Source organism: Drosophila erecta, unplaced genomic scaffold (genome assembly GCF_003286155.1).
Source record: "Drosophila erecta strain 14021-0224.00,06,07 unplaced genomic scaffold, DereRS2 tig00000021-arrow-pilon, whole genome shotgun sequence".
NCBI lineage: Eukaryota > Metazoa > Arthropoda > Insecta > Diptera > Drosophilidae > Drosophila > Drosophila erecta.
This window is the reverse complement of record NW_020825198.1, coordinates 20,844,275-20,871,192: the sequence shown is the minus strand read 5'-3', so window position 1 is coordinate 20,871,192 and position 26,918 is coordinate 20,844,275. Positions and strand designations below refer to the sequence as shown.

The 26,918-nt window shown below is 43.0% G+C and overlaps 2 protein-coding genes across 3 annotated transcripts in view; one reads left to right on the top strand and one right to left on the bottom strand.

Moving 5' to 3' along the window:
- Positions 1 to 1,811: 1,811 nt before the first annotated feature.
- Positions 1,812 to 2,277, bottom strand: LOC26526569. The gene is given in 2 exon segments (XM_015158814.2): positions 1,812 to 1,907; positions 1,910 to 2,277. Coding segments are annotated over 2 exon segments (309 nt in total). The 5' UTR covers positions 2,160 to 2,277; the 3' UTR covers positions 1,812 to 1,848.
- Positions 2,278 to 14,245: 11,968 nt separating this feature from the next.
- The window catches only part of LOC6546158, a 42,292-nt gene continuing 29,619 nt past the window's right edge, over positions 14,246 to 26,918 (top strand). Inside the window, exons 1-2 of one of the 2 annotated variants that reach the window (XM_026976753.1) lie at positions 14,246 to 14,496; positions 17,983 to 18,170. In XM_026976753.1, coding sequence (XP_026832554.1) covers positions 18,167 to 18,170 — 4 coding nt within the window. In that variant the 5' untranslated portion in view covers positions 14,246 to 14,496; positions 17,983 to 18,166. Of the gene's footprint in view, positions 14,497 to 17,911; positions 18,171 to 26,918 lie in introns of those variants that run through there. The other variant, XM_001973516.3, reaches the window with a different exon arrangement.

The following is a 26,918-nucleotide window of genomic DNA, read 5'->3' as shown; positions in this document are numbered from 1 at the left end:
AATGTTTACGCATATTTGATTTCACTCGCAGACACACATGGCCAACACAGTGCTGCCTAATTAAATTGTTTATTTCCCTCAGAAGAACTACTTAGCAGCTGAAGGATTATGCAGATGCGGGCGTGGCCGGGGCGGCACGAATTGAAGTTGCAGCAGCATCAAAGTTGCATGTTGATTTCCAACTGTGTTCCGTCATTAGCGAACTTTCAAAAGCGAAACTACTATTAAATTGCAAATTTCGGAGTTCGCTGCGTTTAAGCCGAGAATTTTCCGATTCCAGACTTGGCCTTAACTTTTAATGCATCGCAAATTGCTTGCAATTAACGGCACACGGCAATTTTGCCCTTGTGTGTGTCTTGCATTTTGTTCGGAAATCGTAAAAGTAATTTGAAAACTTTTCCCCACGATTTTTCCAAAACGAAAAGGGGGCGAAAAAATAAGGCCAAACGCAAACTTTATGCAAAGTTTCCGACAAAGTGTTGCCGGCTAAACAAACTGCAGACGAGCGACACGCCTCCCACGCCCCTTTGCAAAATCCTGGAAGATTTTACCTTTGTTTATTGTCAGCAGCAAAATAATTTGGAACTCCACTTCCGTTGGAACTTTTGCAAAGAGCAAATGAAATGGAATTCGGAAAATATGGATTTGCTGCTTGGTACTCCAATACAAAGCATATATGTGAGGAGATCTGTGGGCAGAAGTTGGTCTTTAAAATGTTGGCATAAATTGCTGCAGACGTTTTAATTTCGTCCTGTTTTCCTTTCCAATGCAACTCTACACATATATATTTCGATTCCCTTTTATCTACCCCAAAGTCGCGAAAGTTAACGCATAAACCAAGCCGGCTCCTGGCTCTTTGGCTCTCCAGTGCTCCTGTTCCTTGCTCTTGGCTCTTAGCTTTTCTGGAGTTGGCAGCCGGGAACCCTTCACTTGCTTTTAGTTTCAAAATGAAGCGATGGGAGCCAAAACTCGTTATCGTTTAATTCAGGCGAACGGCGAGCAGAGGAATCAGTGGAAATGAATCCCGTCGAGTCGAACTATTGGCAGCTGACTTGAATTTTTTTCTATTCGCTGTACTCTTTCCAATTTTCCTTATTTTTTTCTTCTCTTGTAAAATGTGAACATTCATTCTTTATTCGGAAAACGTTGTATTTTTTCATTACAGGAATGTTAGGTTCATGTAGGCTGAAGTCTTTATAATGTATCTAATTTAGTACCAATGTACAATTGGTATGTGTGTTTTCTTGGGGGTTCTTTCCACCTACTTTCCACTTTCCATCAAATGGAAAATAGAAATAGAAAATCCGACGTTTTCCAAAATACTAAGCTATACGTAAACGGCTATAGCAATATTTGTTCCAAGTGTAACTGATGAACCCTCGTCTTGTTGTCCCAGTAATGCAACTGACAGCAGCGATGGATGATGGGATCTGGGAGGCGGTGAAACGGATAGCAACTGCTTTTTGACGTCTGACAGGCTGCTATCCAATCTCAAGCGCCCGAAAAGCCCAAGCCCTGCTAAAAACCCAAACCCGAACCGAAACCCAAGCCCAAACCCATTTCCGATTTCCCATTTGTCGTCTTTCAGTTCTCCCCAGCTCGATGTGCTTTTGTTGCAACTTTCGAGCGAATATTTGCATAATAGAGCTTGATTGATGTTTGCAATTGGTGGCAGGAAGGGGGAAGCAGGGGACTCCCAGCCATTGGTAATGAAAAGCGGGCAGAGACTGAGCACCCGAGTGCTGGCCAAGATTGGGGGCCGCAGAGCCAGTTGAAGCCCGACCAGATGACGACAATGACAACAATTCGCAAACTTGTAAACACATCACCAGGCGCCTTCATATTTGCTCAGCTCGGCGAGGAATACTTTGGCTTGGTATCCTGGCGCGGATGTTGTATTTTGGGGCAAAACACCGACATCGGCTTCGACATTCACGTCGCCATCAAATGGCAGTCGTAAGTAGCACAAGGCAACACCGCAGCAACATTTGTTGCCGCCGTTGAGTGCAAATAGTTTTGGGTTTTTGCTGCTGCTCCAGATGCTCCAGATGCTCCGTCGCCGTTGCCTTCGTCACTTGCTCGTAGTTCCGCTCCTGGTCTGGACCTGGACCTGGTTTATTGTGAGTTCCCACCCATTTAAACAAGCAGCTGGCACCCATCCAGAGCAGTCGGAAGATCTAAAAGGGCCGGGCTTAGCAGTTGGCAGTGGTTTACTTTGTTTACCAGCACTAGCAAACAGCATTTTTCTTTGTATTCCATTCGCACTTGCTCAGAAAGCAAACTGTGCAGGAATCCCATAAATTGCACAACAAATCGAAGGCCATGTAATTTATGTGGGTCTGGAAAATGCCATGCATAAGTTGGCACATGCAACCAGAACGAAGGCTATTACATTTTCACCGCTTGGCTAATTAAAACGTTCAATAATTTCGAAAATATCACACTATCATCATTTTGTCGCCTCGCAATGATGAGACTGGTCGTATTCATTTGCTTACTAGCGATATTTAGCACCGGATTCGTACGGGGCATACTTCGTAAGTTCGTTATCCTAATTCATCCTTGGCAATTAATAAATAAATTATACCTTTCAGTTTGTAGAGAAACCAACAATGGTCTTTGTGTGGCTGAAAAAGAATGCCTCATAAGGCGGGGAGCTCTTTGCCCCAAATCTCAAGTGTGTTGCGTGAAAAAAACAGACTCCAACACTAACGAGGTTGAATTTATGGAGCCTTAAATTTGCTTGGAAGGAAACCATGCACGTATTTAACTGCAAATAAAGTTTACTTTGAAACTATACTTCTTACTTTTTGGGATACCGGAAATACACTATACTATAATACGTTTTTATTTAACGTTAAGCAACCAATGCCCGGAAATATACTACTGCTTTAAATTAAGTAACACGCTTTTGAAGAGCACTATAAATTCCAACCTTACAAAGAACATAACCTCAACGCCGACTCCCTACTGTTACCAATATCTGCAAGCCAGAAACCGTGATCGCAGCATTCCATAAGGCTTCCTCATTGACTTGGAGTCAAAGGACCCGGCCACGCCCTGCTTCCCTTTGGCGTTCCGGCAGCTTATTAAATGCAACCGAGCGAGACATCAAAAGCTCCTCCGACCGCAGCTAAAATGAGTGGAGACCTTCTCCAGGAGGAGACGCAGGAGGAATGGAGCCTCCATTCCCTGCTGATGTTTATTAAATAGTTGCACGACGTCGTGTGTTGGACATGCCCATTTTGCACTTGTAGCTGGAAAGTGGAAGTGGGAGGCCGGTGGTTACTTCCTGGCTTAGTGCATTCCTGCAATTCATGCAATATTTCAATTTTGCATTCACCATTTGCGACGACAGCAAAGTGTTATGGTCCACCCAGAACACTCATCGGCCGTAGGGTTTGGTTTGGGGAATTGAAAAGCGGGAGTCTGGCAGCCATGGCAACCTTTGAACTGAAATTAAAACCAAACAAATGTCACACCAGCAGCGTTTCTCCCGGGTTTTCCCACTCAGCACTCCCCCTGCCACTCCCCCCATGGAAAACACTCATTCGCCCTGTTGACTTAATGCAGAAATTGCAAATTTCGCGTTGCAGACCCTGCTGCGTAGGCAGCCAATTCGAAGTCAGTAAACTTATTTTTACCCAGCATTTGTATGCAAGTCAAGGGTGTTGGCATTAAGTTGTAAGCTGGAAGCCTCTTCCGGAAGTGGCTGTTGTTTTCGCTCCTGCAATGTATTGGCATAAATTAAATGTAGCTGTAGGAATACTATGTACTATATAGCGAAAAAGCATTTGATAAATGTTGATTAGAGTCGAAGTACGAAGTACGATTCAATTTGCAGAACCTTTGGAATACTTTCACCAACTATTATCGTATTTCAATGTACCCAACGAAGTACGATTCAATTTGCAGAACCTTTGGAATATTTTCACCAACTATTATCGTTTTTGAATGTACCCGATTTCAATGTAAGCTAGAAGCTTGCCTACCTATCCCATATATTCAATCAGAGATCGGTTTTGTGGCTATGCCATAATATAAATATAAATATAAATGCTATAATATAAATAAAGAATGTCAAGCCGATTGTATTTTTAACAAGAATCGAAAAAAAAGGTTAATTTTAATCATTAAAAGCTGGAAATAAGTTAGAAACAAGATAGAATGCTATAGTCCAGTTCCCCGTTTCTCAGCTAGCGGAAGTGCAAACGAGAACTTTCCATATTTTCCGGAATATCGGTAGAAACTTAAAAGTTCTTTAAAAGGGTGGGCGTGACAGTTTTGGGCGGCTTGTTGGCCTTAGAGTGGGCGTGTCTCTGGAAGCTAGATGCTTAATCTCAACATTCTAGCTTTTGGAGTTCCTGAGATCGACATACGGACATACGGACATACGGACATACGGACATACGGACAGGCGGACATGGTTAGATTGAATATATACTTTATATAGTCGGAAGCGCTTCCTTCTGCCTGATACATACTTTTGAGCGAATCTAGTATACCCTCTAATCCACGAGTAACGGGTATAATAAGCCCCACGGGCAAACTTTGCCCTAGGTATTGATACGTATGGGAACCAGAACCGGAGGTTTGGTATATTTGATTGTCCATATAGCATGCACAAATTCACAGATACTTATGAAATTAACTATTCTACACCTAAACTGTCCAACTTTGTATGTATGTAAGAAACTTTTTAGTTTCACCACGTACATGATTTTAATTGTGGCCTTTAATAAAATGCCTTATTTCTTCGTCGCTCCCGCTTTTCTCGCCGGTAATGTTTACTGTTTGTCTTGTGCATAATTTTCTATGTCTGGCGGGGCTTCTCTTGAGTTTTCCCTATTTTCTTCGTCGCCTGCGCTGAAAGCACATTAACGGAACTCACTTTCGCATAATGAAATTTCTGAACCCGTAGAGCGGGTCGTAAATTTATGATGCCTTGCCGCGTGAAACAGGCCACAAAGGCCAAAAATCATTTTTCATTCGGGCGCAAACATTAAAATTGTTTACTTGGCGGCTGTTAATTATGGTGTAGGCTATTAACTAAACGCACCCCAAGGACGTAGGTCGTTGGCTAATCGGCGTTCCCATAACCGAGAGTCCTTTGAACATGCCCCTGACTTGGGCCCAATTGCATGTGACACTTTTGGCGCAACAACTGCTGCCACAAATTGCTGCAGTTTCGAGTCAACATTTGCAGAGCGCCTACTTCGGGCTGGGCAACTACTAACCGCTTCCATTCCGTTTTCCATCTGGCGCCATTTACAAGTCGCATTAATCAATTTCCCCGGCGCATGTCAGCAGCAGCCTCGAAGTATTCCTATTCCTCCCCTTCTCAACTCGGAATAGATTCCGCCAGGCCAAGCGAAACCGAAAGTTGGAAGCTGCCTCATGGGCAGGATTTCGGTTTCCATTGTGTACAGGCTTATACACCAAAATTTATAGTTGTTGAAAGGAACAACAAGAGAGTTGGAAAGTCGAAGCTTATATACCCTGGCAGTGAATATGCTGATGTATACCTTTGATGTATGGAACATGACCCAAAAACCTGAAACTGTGATGTCTTTACTATTATTTCAAATTATTTATTCAATTATATTATTCAAATGATTTATTGGCGAAAGCTGGTGTATGCCCGTTATGATCAAAAACTGTAAAGTTATTTTAATTTGCAATAATTTTTCAATTATTCTATTCCGTTCCGACGTATATACTACCGTGAAAAGAAAGAAGACCTTTTAAATTAAGAATATATATACTCTATATGGTCGCAAATTGAAAACTTTTAAATGAAATTCAAATACCCTTTGTGTAAAAATTGGGTGTAAGAATATGTACTATTAATCGAATATTAATTTGAACAATTTTGAGCCCATACAGACATTTAAAGGTAATATTGTCAGTTTAAAGTAAATTGAGTAAGTTGTAACAATCCACTGTTATTCTGAGGAAAACCAGTCACAAAATTTGTATTCAACAAAGAAATGTTTTTCTACGTGTTAAGGGTAAATTATGCCAGCACCTAGAACTTGGACCTTAGATCTGGCGTGGTGCATTTTTGGTCTAGAGCCAGTTAAAACTTAATTAAAACCATAACAAAACAACATTCATATATAAAGAAGGCCATAGAGGCTGCAAAGAGAAAAACATTTCACTAGGACGCCCCGGAATAAAGTTTATGGCCAGAAACTTGGCGTTGGTCCGAGTAAATCTTTGCCGCTGAACTTGCCACACATCCCCTTGTTGTTGCAACTCGTGTTGCTTAAATGCAAAAATACCAAAAGAGAGGGACAAGATGGAAAATATGAGGAAAAGCACATTTACACACATGGATGCAATTAAAGCGAGAATGGGTTTGGCATTATTCGACCGCCATTCATTCCCCCATCTCTCGGAAAAGCTGCTCTCAACGTGTCGTTAGTTCTTTTGTGCATTTGAAATTTAATTAACACGCACACACAAAAAACACCCATACACATGCAGGGGGGAGAACGGAGCGAAGGATAGGAAACAACAAGTGACAGCAAAAAATGGCTGCAACAAAAACTAATAAAAACTCATTTCAAACAGTTTTTGATGAGCCAAGGGGCAGCAAACAGAGGCAGGACGCTCCAGAGGAGTTCTAGGATCGGACAGGACCCTCCCCACTCCTCGTACTACCTACGACCCACTGCTAATTCAGCGCCTGTTGCCATTGTCCCTGCGATGAAATGGCGGAAATGGAAGAAGAAAATGGCGAGCCAAGCAGCTTCCGCTTTTGTCTGCTTCTTTCCCTTTTTGCCCGCCATAATGAATGTCAACTTTGCTGTCATCGAGCTGCTAAGAAAACTGCGACTAAGTTGTCCCGAGCTTTAAACTTGAAAACGAACCGCTTACCTCTTTACGGACAAGTTTTATTACCAATTAGGGCGGCCCCAAAATAAGGCATTAAGTCATATTTTTAACCAGAGCTCCTGTGCTGCAGTCAAGTAGCGCTGTAAATTATACAAAAATCCATGCTAATCCTAAAATATGTTTTTGAAGCTAAATCGCTTTCAACATAAAAAACAGGCCAAAGCAAAACTATTCAATATAACATTAAAGTGTAGCTTCAATGTAGCTTTTATTAATAATGTAATTGAAATAAAAAAACGTTTACTTTTCATTTTTCATTGATATGAAAAAATAATGTTATGTTAAGCTTATACCGCATAATCGTCGAATGCGGGAGACAAGCTGGTCTGTTTTTCTAGTGGAAAACGTACCGTTTTTAATAATATTAAAGAACAAAATTATATCAAATATGTATTCAAATAACTAATGTGCATACTTGCGGTAAAGTGAGGCGAGAATATTGTGGTAATATCTGATATCAGCTGGAATTTGAATAAAGCTGTATTAATGATAACTGAAGACGAGCAGCACCGGTTACCTGATGATGATTGAGTTATACTTTAAGCAACATAGACTAAGATACTATGATACGAACTAAAAGTTCGGTAGCTCCTGAAATCAATGGTACCCCCATACCTTGATCTTCCGACCACAAACCGCAACCACCTGTGCATGTCCATAATTGATGGCCAAAATTTCATCAGCGAACCGCCCTGCAAATCCGTTTAAATCCCAGCCATGGTTGCAAGTCGTGCGCAAATGAAGTGTGAAATTTGGGCATTTAAGTCGTTCCACTATGGTTAGTTTGGGATTTAACCGGGCTTGGACTGGGAGATGGCGAGATGGTCAGCGTGCGACAACAGGGGGAAAAGAAGTCGGGTCCAGCACGCGATGCCCATCCACACTCTCTATTGCACAACACACAAACTGCAGCTGTTAAAAATTAAATCGCTTTTCATTATTTATACGCTGTGATTTTCAGCAAGCTGAAGTCAGAGTGAAAAAGCGAGCGATTGCCGGCTGCTGGTCAAAGTTGCCATGGTCATGCACATCCGCAGGACGCAGTCGAAAAATCCTGAGTCCCGAATCGTGAAACGAGAAACGAGCTTGGGGGACAGGATGTGGAGTCGTGTCTGCTCACAGAGTCAAATATTTGCTGCGCTGAACGGTTTCCATTCGACTTTTATGAACATTTTGACGATTTCGATTTTCAAAAGTCAATATTTACACAACGTCATCGTCCCTCCTCCGCTTTTCCCCCGATTAACCCCATACATGTTCCGATTTTCTGTAGTTTATTGGATGTGCAGTTAACCAAAATAAATCGTATATCGGATTTAGCATTGAACCCCAGTCGTTCGTCCTGAAAATACTACAGAGTGGACCATGCACTGTAAGCCGCTTAAAAAAAAATTACTCATACGCCGAGTGGTCCGCTGAAAACTGAGATTTACCAACACACATATACCACATGTATACTCATTTTTGTTTATTTTTTCCTATTTTTGTCATACACTCCCCTTGTGCGCCCTTATTGGCAGTCCCTCGGTAAACAGTTGACCCACTTCCTGCAGGATTCCTTCCCAAAGACCACCACTGCATCCCAGACCACCATTGTGTCGTCTTCAGCATAATAAGCTGCTCCCTGGCCCAGTTGCCGGAGCTTCTTGTTCGCCTCCAGCTTGTCATTTTCAATTTGGCTAATCGACACACTCGCCCCACATTGTTGCCGTGGTTTTGGACAGTGTTTTCCCCGGACTGTGCCCCTGCAATTGCTCCAGATAGTCACGTGGCTTGGCAGCCTCGCTGAGCGCCAGCCAAATTCCGCACTGACCCACATAAAAAGCCAGGCCAAAAAACTGGTGGGGCAGGAGAGGCACTTGTTTTGGCCCCAGTAAAATGCTGAACAGGTAAGATCGCATTAAGATAATAAATAAATAAATAAATAAAGGAACCTTATTTAATATTAAATTTAATGCAAATAGCTATGTAAAATCAACGGTTTCCTGTTATTTGGTTTTACCACAACTCTAACTTTAAGTTTATCTTAATTAATCGTTATTGATATTATTAAATTTTCCAATAGCAGCCAAATTCCAGGCTCTTCGCTCAATCTAACCACCCGTTTGCTGAACCTCAGCCCATTGAAATGGCAACCAGGGAGCGCTTATATAAAATACCACAACTCGGCCGCCAAAAGAATTAATTGAAAAGTGAAAGCCGAGAGTCCAATTCAGATGGTTTGAGTTCTGCTGAGGCAGGCCGCCAAATTGAAAAGCGCTTTTCACTGGGGCGAGCAACGGCGCTACAGTTTCACTTTTTCCCCGATGCCGCCTTTCAATAGAGCTCGTCAGGATAAAGGACTGCGCTGAAATGAACAGCCAGACAAAAGAAGGAGCAGCTGCAGCGGCATCTGCATAATTCATCCGGCAAAACTGGAGGAGCGGTGTACGTATGTACGGGCATAGGGAAAACGTAATTATATCTGTGTGCGCAGATCCCTGGCAGATGCGCCTGCAGCTATTCACATTCAATTATGAACCACTTGCAACTGAAATCTAGCGCAAGGCTGAGTCCTGATTTGGACCGTCTTCCATTTCAGACTGCGCTCCTAATTCAACAAGCCAATTTGTAGCCAATTGCGAGTGCAACATCAACGGCAATGGCGCAAAGCTGCTTCAAAAAAATCAAACTCTCAACAACTCGACAACTATGTAAGTTGCTGGCCAACAGCAACAGCAAGTGGCAACAACATCGAAAATAGCTCCACATTGCCATTGAATTACTCGTCGGGGTGACTGAAATCGCATGCACGCAATTACATGTACCAGAAAAAATATTAGCGGTAGTTGGAATATAAAATCCTTAAACAATTTTAAATTTTTTCAAGACGGACATCAAAGTAGCAGCCAATTACTTCAGGTACTTCATTTGGTTTTACCTTGATTTTACAATAATTGATTTTACTTTCACAAAATTAATGTAAAAGATAACAATGTACAATGCTTGACATGCACAATATGCTGGGATTTATTTTTAAATATTTTAAAAGATAAAAGATAAGATAAAATTTGAAATAGTAAAAAATTTAAGTATTTAAATTGAAGTATTTAATTAAATGGTCTTATTTGGGCTCTAAAAACGGTTTAAAATTCTAATTATAACGTATAAATGTTGAAAGAAGTTGCCATAAAAAGTTTGGCACGAAGTTTCTCAAAATGTAAAAGTTTGAAGTGTTTTTTGCAGTGCAGGTCATGGGTGGGGAAATACAGCTGCAACAGCAAACAGCACTTCAAAAGCTTTTGTTAGACTCCATGCGTGTGAGTGGGCGTTGAGTGGGTGGCGATTGGAGTGGGTGGCAATTGGGTGGTGGAGCGGCGAGGGTCGTGCATATTTCAAAACTAACAATTGCTACTGTTGTTGTTACTGCTGCAAACTACCGCCTTTGTTGGTCCGCTGCTAGAAGGCTAAAAACTATTTTTTCGTCGAAAGTCCACTGAAATTGATTACCGATAACGGCGAAAAGGATAATGGACTTTTGTTGCCCGTGCAGCTGGCAGAAAAACGGAAAGGGTGAAAAAAATGGTCGAAGCGAAAAACTGAAACCCAACTAGATGTGTGAAAAGCAAAAAGGGAAATTCGGCAGAAAGCGCCTGCAAAGGGCAAACGGATTGGTAAATCGGTATCCAGTTTGCCGGTCCTGCGACCAAACCAGACAGCCAGGATATCCAGCTAACGATGGGCATATGCCGGCCACTGGCAAGAAAAGGCGATTATGGTCAGAATTTGGGGAATGAACGGGTGGGGAAAGCGCGGAAGGGTGCGGAAAAGGAAAGCCACTACCACATGCCCGTTAATCTCCATAGATATTGGAGTGAAAGATGAAACGCTGGGCGAAGGCCACAACTCCCCCTTTTCCTGACCAAGCACAATTCACTTGAAAAACATTTGCGGAACAAAGCGAATAATTTGCTCGTGTTATTTGTGCATAAATTAATCGCAGGTAAGACTGTGGCCAGCCATTCCACACATAGCTCATAATTATCCAGTGGGACGCGGGAGTTCAGTCCACACATTTGGGTGGTCAGTGACCAGAGTGAACAAGATTTTGCCCTGCATTATCTGCAAAACCAACAGGGTAGCAAAAAACCGCTGAGAACAAAGAAAAGCCCCGGAAGTGAAGGGAGCTAACGCTAGAGCGGACTTTTGGCAATTTATAGCATTTTGCTCATTTGCTCATTGCTCATTTTGCCACACACCCATAGCTGTGTGTGTGTGTGCCTCTCTTTGTGCGTGTGGCAACTTCCGGTGGCATGCAAACGGCGCCAGCTAAAAAATGTAATAAAACATATTTAAAAAACGAGCAAACACAAGTGAAGTGGTATTAAGCAGGAGGACAAAAGCGAGTGCTAGGAGCTGGGGAGTGGAGATGCTGAATTTAAACTAATACACTAGGCAAAACCAGAAGAAGGTTTAACAATTTATGATAATATTAATAACAATGCGCGGTTTGGTCATTCAGCTATTCAAAATAACCAAACAAACTAGGGAATGCAACATGAAGAGTATAAGTTTATCTACAAAAATTGTTTACTCAACCAATTTATCTTAAAGTTAATCCATAAATATGCAAAAGCTACTTTTAATCCGTATAAGCCACTCAAAGCTCAATTAGAAATAAAAAGTAGAGCAATCTACATATGCTAAACATTTGTAGTTCAAACTTTTCTGCGACAGTTTATAAGTGACAAAATAACTGCCTTCGTGACGAATAGACATTAGCACAAAATTACATAAAAATTTCCTAAATAGATTAAAAATGTTTTCCGAGTGCATTTGGAGAGTGAGGGAAGGAGCAACAAAAACACAGCGTGTTTAACGAGCCATTTGCCGCTTCGGCGCTGAACTTGCTAATTGAATTAGAGCTGCTCGCTTCCTCGTTCAGTGGCTCGTTCCTCCATGGTTCACAGGATGACTATGACGTTGGGGACGAGGACGAGGATGAGGATGTGCATGTGAATGTCGATCCGAACGGAACGATGGAAATGAGGTTGGAGATGAGGATGCGCCGCCGGCAGGATGTGAGCTCTAACAACAACAAAGACTTGGGCGAGTCCAAGAGGCGGAGGAAAATCGGGAGCAAAGCGTATTTGGTTGCTAAACGCTTTGGCATGCCGCATGCCTCAGGGGCTCACCACCACTCCTTCAACCAGCCAGCCGCCCAACGACTGGGATCCTTACACCACGCCCGCAGGATTCAATTAAGTGTAAGTGCGCCGGGCACACTCACCCAAATACACACACAGCCCCATAGAGCGCCATAAAGACCAAAAGTCTTGCAACAGTATCGCCCTAATGAGCAGCAAACGCTCGTCACCCGCCAAAAAATCGGGGAAAAAACTTGCTAACTGCCGGATAGATAGTTGCATGCACCAAAATCCGCCTCTCGGCCATTATCGGTTATGATTAGCCGGGTACTCGATGCTGATGTCCTAAAAGTTCGAACGCTGCCAGTATCTTCTGGCCACTGGATTGGCCCCCAAATGAGGACGAATTTTTGAGCCGCAGATGGCTCCCTGAATGAAATTTCACCCTTACTTCGATGCCCCTAAATAAGCCCCCATTGATGTAGGCCGTACGACGAGATTGTCCGGAAAATAGGCTTTCTTGTTATGGCCACTTTCAACACTCTTTAATGAAGTATTTTTGAGTGCCCTTTAAAATACAAGCTTTGTCTGAATGTTCAAGGGCTTATAAATGTGTATTTTAAGCTTTCAATCTGTTCCGACTGCATTAGTAAATTCATGTTGCCTTATTCAAATGAAACTGCTCTCAATATTATTAGAAATATTAGGCTTCAATGGGCTACTCCTTGAAATCATAAGCAGTTTTCGTTAAATTTGTTACGAAACATAGTTTCTTACAAAAAAAAGTGAATAAAAGTGCCAAACAATTTCTTCCAGAGTATTCCACGTTCCTCGACTCCCAAATTTTGGAAACGCAGCCAATATCCTTGGCCAAATGACACGCATCACATCGAAAGCAGCAGCAATCCTCCCACAAAAGGACGAAAAGGGACTCATTTCGTATAATCGCACACCATATTCTTCGTCTGTTTTCCCAGCATTAGACTTTGTCTCAAACATTTCCTTACTTTTGGCCTCAGAGAATTCCCTACATAGACCGAAACGCCCACTCGAATTGCCACGCCCCTAATAGGGAAAGTGGCTAACTTCTTGTTATCTACGACCCACATCCAACTTCATGCTTGTGAGGGGGCGGGGAACACGTAATCTATGGCGACAGGAAAAAAGTTAGCAATGAAAGGAAATTATCCGCAGTGAGTAAACTTTTAATTAGTTATTGCTAACGCTTATTTGATGCAGTAATTGCAACTGCGTAGGATACGTGGTGGAAATAAAGTTTGACCTCTTTCGATATCGATGGGAAATTTGACAAACGCATTTCCGCCCGAAGGCCAAAAGCCGAAAGTGGAAAATTGGAAATTGAAAATGCTTCGCAGGCCAAGGACGGGGCTATTTCATTAATAAATTCCAAAGGGCCAACGAGGGATAAGGGGCGAAAGTGCGGCGAAGGGTGGTTGACATTTGGCTTGGCTCTTTGACTTTTTCTGTTTGGCCCAAGAACTAAATAAATGAAAGGCGAAGGCAACAACGAAAAATGACTGGAAACCAATCAGCGTGAAAATTGCTTACCCAAAAAACACACACACACTCTTACCAACAATAGAAAACGTGTTCGAGTTATTCTTTGGGGCGTTTGTGGCCTTCAAATTGAGTTGTAGAAAGTAATTTGCCCGACACGTGGGCAACTAATAATCTGTGGTTCTGCTTCTGGGCAATACAAAATAAAACAAAATAGGGGCAGAAAAGATACTAAATTTTATATTATATGTAACAAATACGCGATGTCAATTGAGTTTTTCGCTATAATGTAAACAAAAACAGAGTTCTGCAAATAATGGATGTCTGGATCAAGTTCAAGCCAACACCTAAAATAGATATCCACCATCAATCACGCCATTAATGGCTTCTCACCTCGTTTGGGCCCACGTGGCGTATGCGTAACTTTATTTATAGATGCCAGCACGAAAATGGGAAAATGCCCCAACACTCAAACAATGTAAACAAAGCTGCCAAGAGAGTGAAAAACAGGACGCAACAGTGTGATGCGAACAGTGACGTAAAAAGGGGGGCAATCGGCAGGGGAAATTTAAAATGGGCAACGCGCATGCGCCGCCAACTGCTTACTGTTACCAGTATTTCACAGCCAGTTTTCAGCAGCAAAACTGCTGAAAGGCTGCTGCTGCTGCTGCTGCTGCTGCTGCTGCTGCTGCTTCCACTTCGGTCATGGCAACGCTTTTGGCAGAAGCACGGTTTCAGTTCAGTTTTGGCAGCGAGCGCAGTGCGACGTAGAAAATTGCGGGCTGCCTTTCCAGCGGAGCGATAATGCCACGCGAGCGAGAGAAATCCAGAGAAAGTGTTCAGTAAAAAATAAATTAATATATAAGTTAAAAATAAATGTTTCCTGCGAAAGTTGGCCAATAAATCTCGGGAGAAAAGGTGCAAGTTCTGCGCCTAGCCAGTGGAATATTCAGTGAGTTGTGTTTTGGTGTGGCGAGCAGCATTTACTGCGATGCTTAAAAATCAATGAAAGTGAAAGTGAACACAGCACGCACACACATACACACCCAGCTGCTGTTAGCACGCACACACAAACGCTGGCCGAGCAGCGAGAGCGACAGAGAGCGAGAGTTGTATTTTGACGTCATTAATTTGCAAGTGTGTGTGCTCGCCGAGGTGTCAAATTTAGCAAATTAGCCTGACAAATTGCCAGCAATTAAAGCCAGAGTTTGGAACAGCTCAAAGGCACTAGCCCCCACACACACACACGCACACACACACTCACACAGGGGCCGCAGAGCGAGAGGCGAGATAGCAAACACAAAAGTGTTGCATAACCTGCAGGCGCCACTTTGAAAGGCTCGCACCCACACACACGTCGGTGCAGCGGTGTCCTTGAACGTTTGCATAATCTGCGCTATCTGCTTGTGGTTATGTCGTTGTCAGTCGTCAGTCGGCGTCGGCAGCTAGGACATGTGCACCCCGCGTTATCCTTTGGCATTGGCACATATTTCGCGCCCATGTGTGTGTTTTATAGCGAGAGTGTGCGAGTGTGCGAGTAAGTGTGTTTATCTTCTGCCCGCAAGCATAAACAAAAATTCATGGCACGCTAGCTTTGTGCAGAAAAGGATACCCCTATGATGTGAGAGCGGGCAAGCATACATTTCTAGGTCGGGTCGCATTTTTAGGGTTAAAGGTTGCCAGGGCAGGTTGGATGCCATTTACTTTGCCGTACGAACGTACACAGGGGAAAACCCATTGGCATAACCCATTCGACCTTGTACAGTGCTCCAAATATTTGCCACCAATTAAAAATATATCCACACTTATACGTATTCAGTTGAAGTAAGGAATCAAACACTTTCCTTAACTAATACATTTGTTTACTCACAAATCCAGGCAGTTCAGACATTATAATGAATAAATGCGCATAAACTTAATGATCGCATAATATAGAACTGTATGTTTTAATATGTTTCAAATGAATAAAGCCCTGTATTTTCTCTGTGTACCGGTGATTTGTTCGGCAGCGAGCTTGTGTAGTTTTTGCGTAATTGGGTTGGAGCGAGTCGGACAAGTCCTTGAACTAGTGCGCCACATAAACGAGCGCTGCAAGGACTTGCGTCACATGCTCTTAAAGCCGCCGGACCTTTAAAGTGCATATTGGTTTTTTAACCTATATATCCCTTATTGCCGGATTTCTCAGATAGGGCGCATTAGGCAGCTGAGACAGCGCAATCGTTATCGTTTGCCTGGCGTTATTTACGAGCTCGTTTGGGGACCTGAGACTTCGAACCCTTTGGCCGGCACAGGCCATTAACCAAATTGCCCCAAAATGCTCAAATGTTTTAAATTATTTAACTGCCACAACCCGTAGATGAGAACAAATGCTAAAAAGGGGCTGGGGTTGCCCCAAAACTTTTCGGAGGCCGCAAAAGATGGCAAACAAACGGAAGGACCTTGGCAAATACGAAATTCCAAAAAAGAAAAACAGTAAATAACCAGTGCAAGGGCTACAGCTTTGCCAATGGCACGTCCCCTCAAGCGGCTCATAAATCTTGCTTAGCAACGCTCAAGTGCTCCAAAATTTTGGGAATGAGTAGGACCACTGAAAATCAGTTAGGCATATAAGGCACATTATAATATTTGCGGTTCAGAAAAGGTTCGGCAGCTCGAAAAGGATTTGCGCAAAGCTTATATGCGGCATTTAATTATCTTAAATTAAACAAAACTGTAATTGGGCATTGGGCCACCAGCCGCCTACTTTATTAAAAAACAAACCCCAACTATCAGATACCCATTACGCAGCTAGTGGAAGTATGAAAAGGAAATTTCAACATTTTCTGGAATATAGGTAGAAATAGGGTAAAACAAAAATAAAATGAAAAAAACAATTAAAAAGTGTTTCAAATGTGGGCGTGACAGTTTTCGGCGGCTTGTGTGATATATACTTCATATGGTCAAAAACGATTCCGAAACCATTTTACCCACCGAGTAATACGTATAATAAGCGGCTATCAAAGCGGGCATTTTTATTTTAATTAAATGGCATTTCAACCCATCAGAGTACCATAGAACAAAGGGTATATTAGTTTCATGAAGGTCCTTAAAGATTTTTGTGATATAAAACTTTAAGGTTACAGCATTTCCTGATTTATCTTATCGTTTAGGGTAAACCTATAAATAATTACTTTAAAGCCACGAAATTTTATTTAAGAGTTAAACAAATTTAAATTTATTTTTCCACTCAAATATTATTAAATTATCATTATCTAGCTGTATTTTTAAATATTTTGTAGTTGCTAGCAAATATGTTCTTAGTAATACCTACATAAGTACTTGAGAATTGTAAATGCTGAGAATATGATTAAAACAGAAGCAGGAGAAACATAATGTGTTCCCTTTGAAAACTATTTCCGAAGTTTGACAAAGAAAAGAGGATAATTAAAAGTTGAGAGCCTCGTGTCATGCAACCTGCACTTTAATTGGCAATTTCCCTTCAGGAGTTCTGTTAACTAACTAGTGGTAAATTATATTGTTACAGCAGTAAATAAATAAACCGTACTCATAAAAATTTAATCAACCGTTTGGGTTTAATCTCTTCGTTGGCAGCAAAACCCCAATTACACGCTCAAACGTTAATATTAATTTTGTGCGTTGCATAAATTCCGCAGGAAGCGAGCCAACAATTTATTAATTGCACGCAAATTCCATTTACAAAGTTAAAGGGCGGGGTAAATCCTTTGGCTCAAAGGCAGATTAAGCGAGTGCAAGAATTATGATGCAGAATACTGGCGGATATTTGTTCAGTCAGGCGATTACTTAAATGTGCAAGGAGATACAAGTTTAGTGGATTTATTTGTATGTGAGATTAATTTAAAGCACTTGTTTGCTGATGTTAGTTTTAATAAATTATTATTTTTATTCTTTCTTTCCATAAATCCACTTTAATCAATTTCCGTCGATTCATCTGAGTTCAGTCAAAGTTTATCCATTCGCCACATCTTCTGACAATCAATAATGAATTATTGAAACGGCAACCATAGGGAAGGCCGACTGAGAAATGCTCCACTGAGCTGGCTTTGAGAATTTGAAAATAATTTACATAAATTATCGCAACAAAAGCCGAAATGGCGGCCAAATAAAATGGCGTTCCGAAATATTTTGGGAAGAATTTAAACAAACGGCCATAAATAAATTAAAATGAAAACCCAATTGCATTGCAGCTGCGTGCTTTTCTGCTCTTGAGGCCTCGCTCCATCCGATAAATAAACAAATTAAATATGCACATTTAAATGGCAATCAAAAGCAGCGACAAATTTGTAGGACTAGCGTGGGAATACAAAAACACATCGACATCTAAAACAGCAGCTGGCATTTATCTTAATGTGTGCGTGCCGTCTGTTAAAACAAGTTCGTGTGTTATTTGTCCATTCTGTCTGTTTTGTGTGTAATTCAGCATTGGAATCGCGAATCGAAAAGCAACATTAAATTTAACTGTGAGTTTTATTACTATTAAGCTCATCCACTCTACATTGGTGCTAACCTACAATGCGCACCTAGGCGTATACGTGATAAAATTTAATCAAAGCCACTACGTAGGGGCAGCCAGTTCAACAGCCAGCATTGTTTCGTCTGACGATATGAGTAAGTAATTAATACATTGCATTTTAAATTAATTTAGGCTAAGCAGGACTTCAGGCAATGATAAAAATGACTCAAGACTCTTGTTTACCAAGCGGTTCATCTACCTCAATTTGCCATCGATCGCCATGTGAAGAGTGAGCTGTGGAGCTTAGAAATCTCATTATTGAGTAAATTTTACCAAGTATTTAACTGCAGACAGTTTCCAGCTATATCAGCAGTTTCAGCGACTAAAGTTAACCATTTAATTATGGCCCAATGGGCTTGAAGCACAATTCACATTGCGTACATTTCAAGCGTTAGGGACTCGACCACACAAACTCAATTAGGAGGCAACAATTTTTGCTAAATTTACCAAAATACATTGTAATTCAATTTTCCTAAATGTTACACAATGCCCGACATTGCTGCTCGCATTCGGTGAAACAAAGTAAGGCTGAGCGGATCCAGGCCAGAAAGAGCAGCGCAGATGGAGTCAGAACAACTAAGCGCATTAAGCTTGAATGGCTGACAGGCAAGGGAAAGAGGGGAAGCGGGGAAGCGGGGCAGGAGACAGAGCGGAAACGGAAATGGGAGCGTCTGAAAGGAAACAAAACAGAAGCTGAGAAAGTGGCAAGTGCGGGTAAGAACAGAGTCCTGCCCGGATTTACTTGTCGGAGTTGTGCCAGCTTTTGTCTGTCAGTCAAGCCAGTCAGCCAGCTCCTCCATCGATTCGACTGGCTGCCTTTTCGCCTGCCGTTCGGTGGCCAATGTTTATTGCATATCAATTAAGAGCCTGCCCAGGAGCAGCAGTCTGCTCCGCCACTTGCGCGTTAGACACTTAGGGCTGCACAGAGAAAAATGCGGACTTGCAAATGCAGTTTCTGCAGCAATTATTATTGCGCCTTGTAGACAATTACATGATTACACGATTTTTCTACACTAAATCAATTAAAATATTTTAATATATTAAAAGACCCAGCTGAGTAAAAACTAAGTTCCTAATATACCTCAGAGATTTACTCCACTGACTTATTTTTATACGAATTTTCATCGTTAATTGAAAGTTATTAAGTAGCGAGTTGAAAGCCAAGCTGATAATTAAATAGTTTGGTAAATACTTGACAAAATTCTAAAACCTCTAACAGAGTTTTTCAAAATTGTCCCTGTGGCGAGCATTTTCTAGGATTCAAGGATGCATACCACAGTGCGTGTGTGTGCGTGTGCGTGTGCGTGTGCGAGTGAGTTTGCGTTTGAGTTTGAGTTCTGTGCTGGGAGTCCTGCGCCTGCTGCCTGTCAAAATCAACTTGAGCGTGCCATAATTTCCACGCCGAATGAGTTCAAGTAGAGCTGCCACATCCTCCGGGCGGCTTTTCCAGCTGCTCCTCCTAGACCCCAGCACTCCATCTCCCTGGCCAGCCCCTTTGGTTTTCCCGGGGCTGCTGCTTCGCACGTGTGCGCAATTAAAAATGCAGCTTGCGGTTGTCGGGCAAATACCCCAGCCCCTTCTGGCCAACCCGAAAGCAGCATTTAGCCAGCTGGCAACTGCCAACTGACTGCTCCAGTGACACACAAAGCATAAAGAGACTTGAATATGTGGCGCACTCATTTGGCCGGCTTTTCAGTTCAATTTGTTGTTTGTCGTCTGCTGGCTGTAATTAAATTAATGCTTGCATCGGGACCACCGCGGCGTATACGTGGTTTCAATATTACTTTTTCCCAGGACCGCTTGAAAAAGCCAAATAAAAAGCATTCGGCGAAAGCCAAAAGAAAGCGAAACAAAGCAACACTAAAAATGCAAGGAAAACTGCAGAGAGTAGCGTTCTGAAACCAAATCCCTGACCTGATTTCGTTTTTGCAGCATTGGCTTTTGCTTTCCGTTTAGTTACCTTCAGCGCCACTTCCCCTCGAACAGTCTGCTGTTTACTTTTTATGCCAACTTTCCATTTTTATTTCGCCCCGAAAAAACTGTCGCCCGTCTGTCTGCCAGCTGAAAAGCCAGCATCCAGCCTGCGAAAATGCCCCCATCTCACAGTTTGCCCATCCGCTCCACTTGCAAATGGCATTAGGACCATTTCATTGCTCGGCAGCGCCAGGAAACGTGCCCAAGTCCAGGTCCTGCCTTCATCCTGTAAAGTGCCAGGCAAAATCTATTTTTAACAGCTTGCAGCATCTCGTGAAAATCGCTGCGACGTCATGTGCCAACGATTAGGGTCAGCGGCCGAAGTTCCCCAATGCGGAAGGGTATTAGCTGCTTTATCTTTCGGTTCGCAAGGATAATAAATGCTCCGATCTTTAAACCCAACAGCTCTTCGAATATATATTGTTTTAATCAAATAAGGCTCGACACTTAATCATTATTTTAAGGGAAAATGTAGACAGCAGGGAACTGTAACCATTTTGAAAATGTAAGGGTAAAAGCCCGCCTTTAGCCCCTTTTTGTTTGGCGCCCAGCTTTGGGCCTTGTGTGTTTTCCGCTTAGTCGAGTGCAAGATCAGCTAACTTCAATGGCCAGAGTCAGGGGCTCCAGCTGGGACAGCGGATAGCGAGGAGCGAGGAGCCCTTCGGAGCAGGACCATAAACATAAACTTGCATTATGGCCGAGCAAATAAAACTGCAGCCAAATGACACGTACAACTGCCACAGATTCGAGGAAAATGAGGGAAAGTGTGGAGGGCGGCGAATTGTGTGCGATTTACTGCGACTTTGCTTTCGGTTTTTATTTTGTTTTATTCTCGCCCCGACTTTTCCAGGCCATCGATTTTGCTAGTCTGCGCTTTCCGTTGTTTTTCCGCCGGAGAAGAAATACGGAAAAGTGTGTCAATGAAATTGCTGTTGCACCGCTGCTGGCTCTGCACTGTCAACAGTTTTCTTTAAAGTTGCGCAAGCCAATAATAATTTATGGCTTCCAAAACGCGCAAAGCCAAAACATTTCGGTTCGAAATCAAAATGAAATCCAGTTGGCAACCGACACATCTGATTTATGTATCCTATATATAATTGAACAGCACTGGCTTTGTCTTAGCAACAATATTTGGTCAATTTCCCGAGCTGATTGCATTGATTTGCCATTTGCCACGTTGCGTATACGCAACGAGCCATAAGAGCGCACATTATGTATGCCAAACGCACACGTATGCAAATATTATGACTCTCAGGACGGGCCAATAAAATGCAAAAGCAAATTTATACAAATGTCTTCGAATTATTATTGTGGCATAAACGAGTTCTGGAAACGATTCCATGTCGTTCGTCTCATTGTCGTTTTCTAAGCGTGTGCCATGGCTGCCTACCAATTTCCATTTAATTGTTCTATCAAAGTCTGCATGACTCTCGTGTTGGGTGCACTGGGAAAAAGTTCGAAGCTAACCACAAAATTCCCCGAATTTCTTTTCAAGGGAAAGGGAAATCGAAGGGAACCACAGAAGATGTAGAGATGTGAAGAATTTGTCCGGAACAGTTCATACTTATCAATATTTTATTAAAATTATGAATATTCTTAAGTAGTAATTTTATTAGCTTTTTTTATGAATAATAAACAATAGTGAGTATATTCAACTGTAGAACATGATTAAATAATTTATCCTGTAAGATGGTGAGATTTTAAGAACCTAACATATATTTTCCACTGCATCCGTGTGTGTTTTTCTATTTGTTTGGACTGTTGGGTATGAATTATGGCAGACATAAGCAAATGCCGTCGTTACCAGCTTCATCGGCTTCCTTTGTGCTATGTCCTCTGTTTATGTGTTGTGTTTATTTTTATTTGCCGGAGGACTTGCCTCAAAATACGTCGTGTTAATGGCGAGCGTATCCTTATTACATATATCCTGGCGGATTCCCCTAGCACGTTTCGCAGCAAGTTGGCGCTAATAATGCTCCAGAACCTGCTCCATCCACAAATCCCCAGCACCAGCTGCCCCATTACGCACCACAATGATGCGAAAAACAACAAACTGGCAATGGGAGAAATTTTCCTTTAAACGCAAAACAAACTCACACACACAGAAGGTCCTGCAAATAAACAAGTTTTTCGCCGGCAGAGATCTGCCAGAGTTTTTACGGCCACAAAACAATTTGCTTTTTATTTATGATTACACGAACCCCCAGCAGAAACAGAAATTTGTATTTATGCTTTTATAAAATAAGCTCTACTGAATTTACATCTGAATACCGCACATTTTTTCCCAATAAAATTCAATAAAGAAGTACAACTGCATTTAAATCGAAATCAGCAAGCGGAAATTTGTATTATGCAAAGTAATGCTCGAGGAATGTTTTTTATTTGTTGTGTGAAAATATTTTTGCTGGTCAGAGGGCTTTTGTGCAAACATCATTGCTTCAACTTGATCCTCTTGCCTGCTGCTGAAGCCATCTCGGAGTGCCACAATTGGCCACATTTAATTGAAACTCAACTCGCCCGCCTCAAGTGGCAGCAGATGCACTGCAGCCGGGTGGAGAGGGCGCAAATGGAGGACTCGGTGGTGGCGGGTCCTAATGAAGCAACTGCATTGTCGGGAACTCCACTGGACAGGTCAGTCTGGATGGGTCTGCCGTGCCGATGGTCATTTAATGCCGGCTAAGATGCTCAACTTTAAGTTCGAGCTTCGGGTAGTCGCATGTCCTTTAAGTTGAAATGTTAATTTCTTCAAGGGGAGAGGTTATCCGCAAATATTTTATTTCCGTAAATAAGAAATCAGCATATTTAATCGACCAATTTATTTAACAAAGCCCCAAAAGGACCTACTATAATTTTCCCCTTGCACTTTGGACTATATCGTGCCCGAACGCTGTAATAATGCTGCACCATTATCGCCCAGGCCGGCTGAAGCACTTAACCACCTATGAGTCGCATCGGTTTGGGTGGCCCACTTGGATGAACCCTTCCATGGACGCCTTCCAAATGAGCGCCCTCGAGTGTGGCCTATGCAATATGCGCCGTAATAGCCTATCCAAAATCGATTTGGGGCAGCACTCGGGTCGTCTAAAAGGTGCCTCTTGAAATGAAACTATAGTCGCGCCCCCCACCGCCGCCCCTGCTCCGCCTGCCACGCCCACAATTTCATTTAATGCATGCTTAAAAGTGTGCAACGCTTATTTATGGCCACATTTTGCATATGCGTGCGAATGGGACCATGAGTGTGTGCCTTTGCGAGCTTAAATCTGTGTCAACGGCAGCTGCAAACTACTGTACTGGTAGCTTGTACATACTACTAGTGTAGAGGTACCGGAGGGCCACGCCCACAGCTGCGGCCCACCTGCCTTTGCTTCTACCAGTTGCATACTCCGCCCCATTGTTGCTGCACTTTCAGTTGTTGTGGTCCATGTTGTTGCATGTCGTGTTGACATTTTTGCGCGCCTGACATTTTCCTCGTTTTTCCAGTGATTCATATTCCACACCCAGCTCAACATCCGACTATATAAAATGCAGCCACAACAACAATAAAATAGGGACAACAATAAAAAAGGCAATTATGCGCAATTAAATTAAATACAGCTTGCGCAGCTGCCACTAAGGATGGGTGTAAATGAAACACGACTGCCAATAATTTCACTAATAATTTCTTGACCAATTTTCCACTCGCATTACTGAAGCTACGGGAGCGGAAAAACGAGTGATGCAAGCTTATAAAATTCAAGCAACGATTCAGAAAAGTTCGAAAGGGCAATCATTATTCGACGACTTTTAAAGTGCTTGTCATACGAAGCAACTCAATAAATTCCTGGAAACGTATCATTTGTCATTGTTCGTTAAATCTAATTGAATAGTTTCTCCTTTTGCTAGTTTGAAATATTTATTTGGATTATTTTATAAAATTGCATATTATTATTTTAGAACGAACATTTTCAATTTAATGCACACTTCCGACAGCCACACTAATTAATTAAACTGAAATTAAAGTGGGATTGAAGTGGAGTTCTGCTTAGTGGCTCGGCAAAAACGAACTAACTTTATTTGGCCTTTGAAGAGCACTACCAAAAGTTTCCATTTGTGGCCAATATTAGCAGAGGCAGCCCAAATCGATGGCATAATTCGCACAATGCGGCAACAACGAGCCGTACAAAACGTGAATGCAGAAAATAGCAATCAGCATATGCAGAGTGGCTGGAACATAAATCCACCGCCTCCACATTCGCTACCTTTTGAATTTATCCTGCTCCTGGCATGCCTCAGCACCTTCCCAATCTGGCGAGGAGAAAACAAAAGGACGTGAAAGAAGAACTCAAGGATACGCTCTCATCAGATCGCAAAAAAGAAGTAAAGTGGCGAAGTACTTGAGCAGAAGCCTCACATCGAAATGCAGTGCATGAGCTTTACAGCAGCGGTCGCAAGAGTAGCAGCGCATGTGCTAATATACTTCAGTATCTGTTTTGGCGAATGAAATACAAGTGAACTTGGGATAATATATTTATTTACATTAAAATGGATGGCATGAATCAGCAATTAGTGGGACTTATAATAAAAAGCATCACAGCGGAGTCATCTTGTGTCTACTAACTCAGCCAGCGGTGTACGAGGATGTGAAGCTAGAAGGCGAAGGATGCAGGACCACAAAGCAAACATATTTTCATTTTAAGCGCTTCGGCATAAGGGAAAACTCATTAGAGCGCTGCAAAAATACCAAAGAACCAAGAGCCCAAGATGCCGACTAAAAGGCTGAAAGGCTGAAAGCCAGCAAGTCAGGAGCAAGGATATGAAATTGAAAATTTATAATATCCGCTCGCTGGCGAGCGGAAGGGGGAGCTTCAATTGCTGTTGATGTTTTCGTGCGGCAAGTTATCTATGGCTAGATGAAGTGCAGCCACTCGAAGCGCCGCCGGGGAAGAGGGGCTGGCAGAAGCTTGGGGGAAATGAGGAATCTCTTATTTTATTAAAAACTTAACTGGCAAAAAGTTGCCAAGTGCCAAGAGGCAAGGAGTCAGCCATTAGCCCGTTCGTTAAGTGTATGTGCGACTTGTCTCGTCGGCAGTTTCCGTTTCCCCCGCCATTGCAGTGCGGCATTAGCAGCACTCAAGGACACTTTTGCCAAGCGGAAGCAGACAGGCAAACTTACCAGGATGCGTTCCGCTCCTCCAGCTGCTCGCCCCCAGGGAAATACAACATTAAGTTAATTTGCAGCGTGCGCAGCTGCGGGCCCAGAAAAGCATGCTATAGCCATCTTGTCGTCCGATTCGTCCTGCCTTCGTCCTGGCTTCGCCCATCGATGAGATAATTCCGCGCTGATTTGCTGCAATTGGCAGTGCAGTCACGGTGCACCCAGCGGCAGATGGCTCCTTCAGCGAGCTGTCCTTGATTAGGCCATCCCACACATTGCGCATCCTGCGAGGCGCCCTCATGGTGACATTGTGTTGCAAATTGCCTGCCACTTTGCCACCCGAAGGTCGTGCACAGATTCTGAGCTTCAGCTTCTCGAAAATGCCTTAAAATACACGATAATGGAGATGTAAGGAAAGCTTAAGCTGCTTTAAGGCATGGGCTTCTCACAACTTCTCAAACAAACAGAAAAGTAATCCATGTCACAATGATGACTGCAGTTTTCTCGCTTTGACTGCAACTCTACCTTGGGTAAGCGATTAATAATTCACAACACAAACCGAAATCCTTTCTGAAAGACCAAGAGGCACATGCCATTTGCAGATTGATGGCAATTAAGAAGAGCTGCGCTGCAAGGACCTCTTCTCTCTGCTCCAGATGCGTTCCGTCAACTTTCGTTGACAGTAATGGGTGGCAGTTGCATTTGCAGCTGCTCAATTATGACTTCCGCTGGTTATTATCCATTAGGTTGATTACAGCGATTTCCGGGGGTCATCATGCTCCTGAGCGCTGGCTGAGCCAATTGGGAAACCGAGCTGGTGGCCAAATTGGGACAAGACGGTCCTGGCCAGGACCCACTGGAATAAGAGCCACAACAGCGGCGCTCGTGATGCGGAAGTGGCAACGCAAACGAACTAACCAAGAGCCACTTACTTACGGCCATAAGCCACAGGAGTGGGTGGAAGTGGGACGTCCTCGGCAGCGGATCCTTACGCGCCTTTTGCTCTTTACTCAGTGGGAAAAAAGGGGGTTGGAGCAGCTCGTGGAGAGACAAATGGCGGCCCGCGGGGCAAAATGCAACTTCGCTGGTGCTCCCAAAACAGCAGCCCACGCCAACATGCACACACCCAGCTAGACTTGCAGGCTGCTGCTGCTCCATTTTGTTATGCACGCCGCTTCACACTTCCTGCTCGACAGGATGACTCCGCCGTCCTGCGTCCTGCGTCCTGCATCCTGCCGCCACACCCCCGGGCACCTTATCAAGTGCCATTTTTCATGCAATGCTGACGCCAACGCCAACGCCAACGCCGTCGTCGTCGCTTTGTCAAACCACGAAGTTATCCATGGAGCCCTGAGCATATTGTCTTGGCTTTGGCAGCGGATGGCGTCCTGGTGCTGGGGTGTCGGGGTGTCGGGGTGTTTGTGGAGTTTTCGGGGGCGTTGGGGTGGGCGTGCTAAAGTTCCCTCTTATCCTTTTTTATCACACATGCAGTGCTGGGATCCTGGACCGCACAAAAGCCAGTCGGAGCAGCGGGCGGCTTCCAGCTGGCTGGGGGATTCGGAATCACCCGCTGCGTGGGCTTGTCTTTGTCTTGGGCGCACGCAAAAGTGCTTTTGTCCTGTCCTTGCACAGTAAAAAATAAAATACTACCTCAACTGGTCAGCTGCAGAAATAAAACGAAACAACTAAAAATGTTAAATACTTTAAAAATGCGCATTTTGGAAAATTAAAAAGA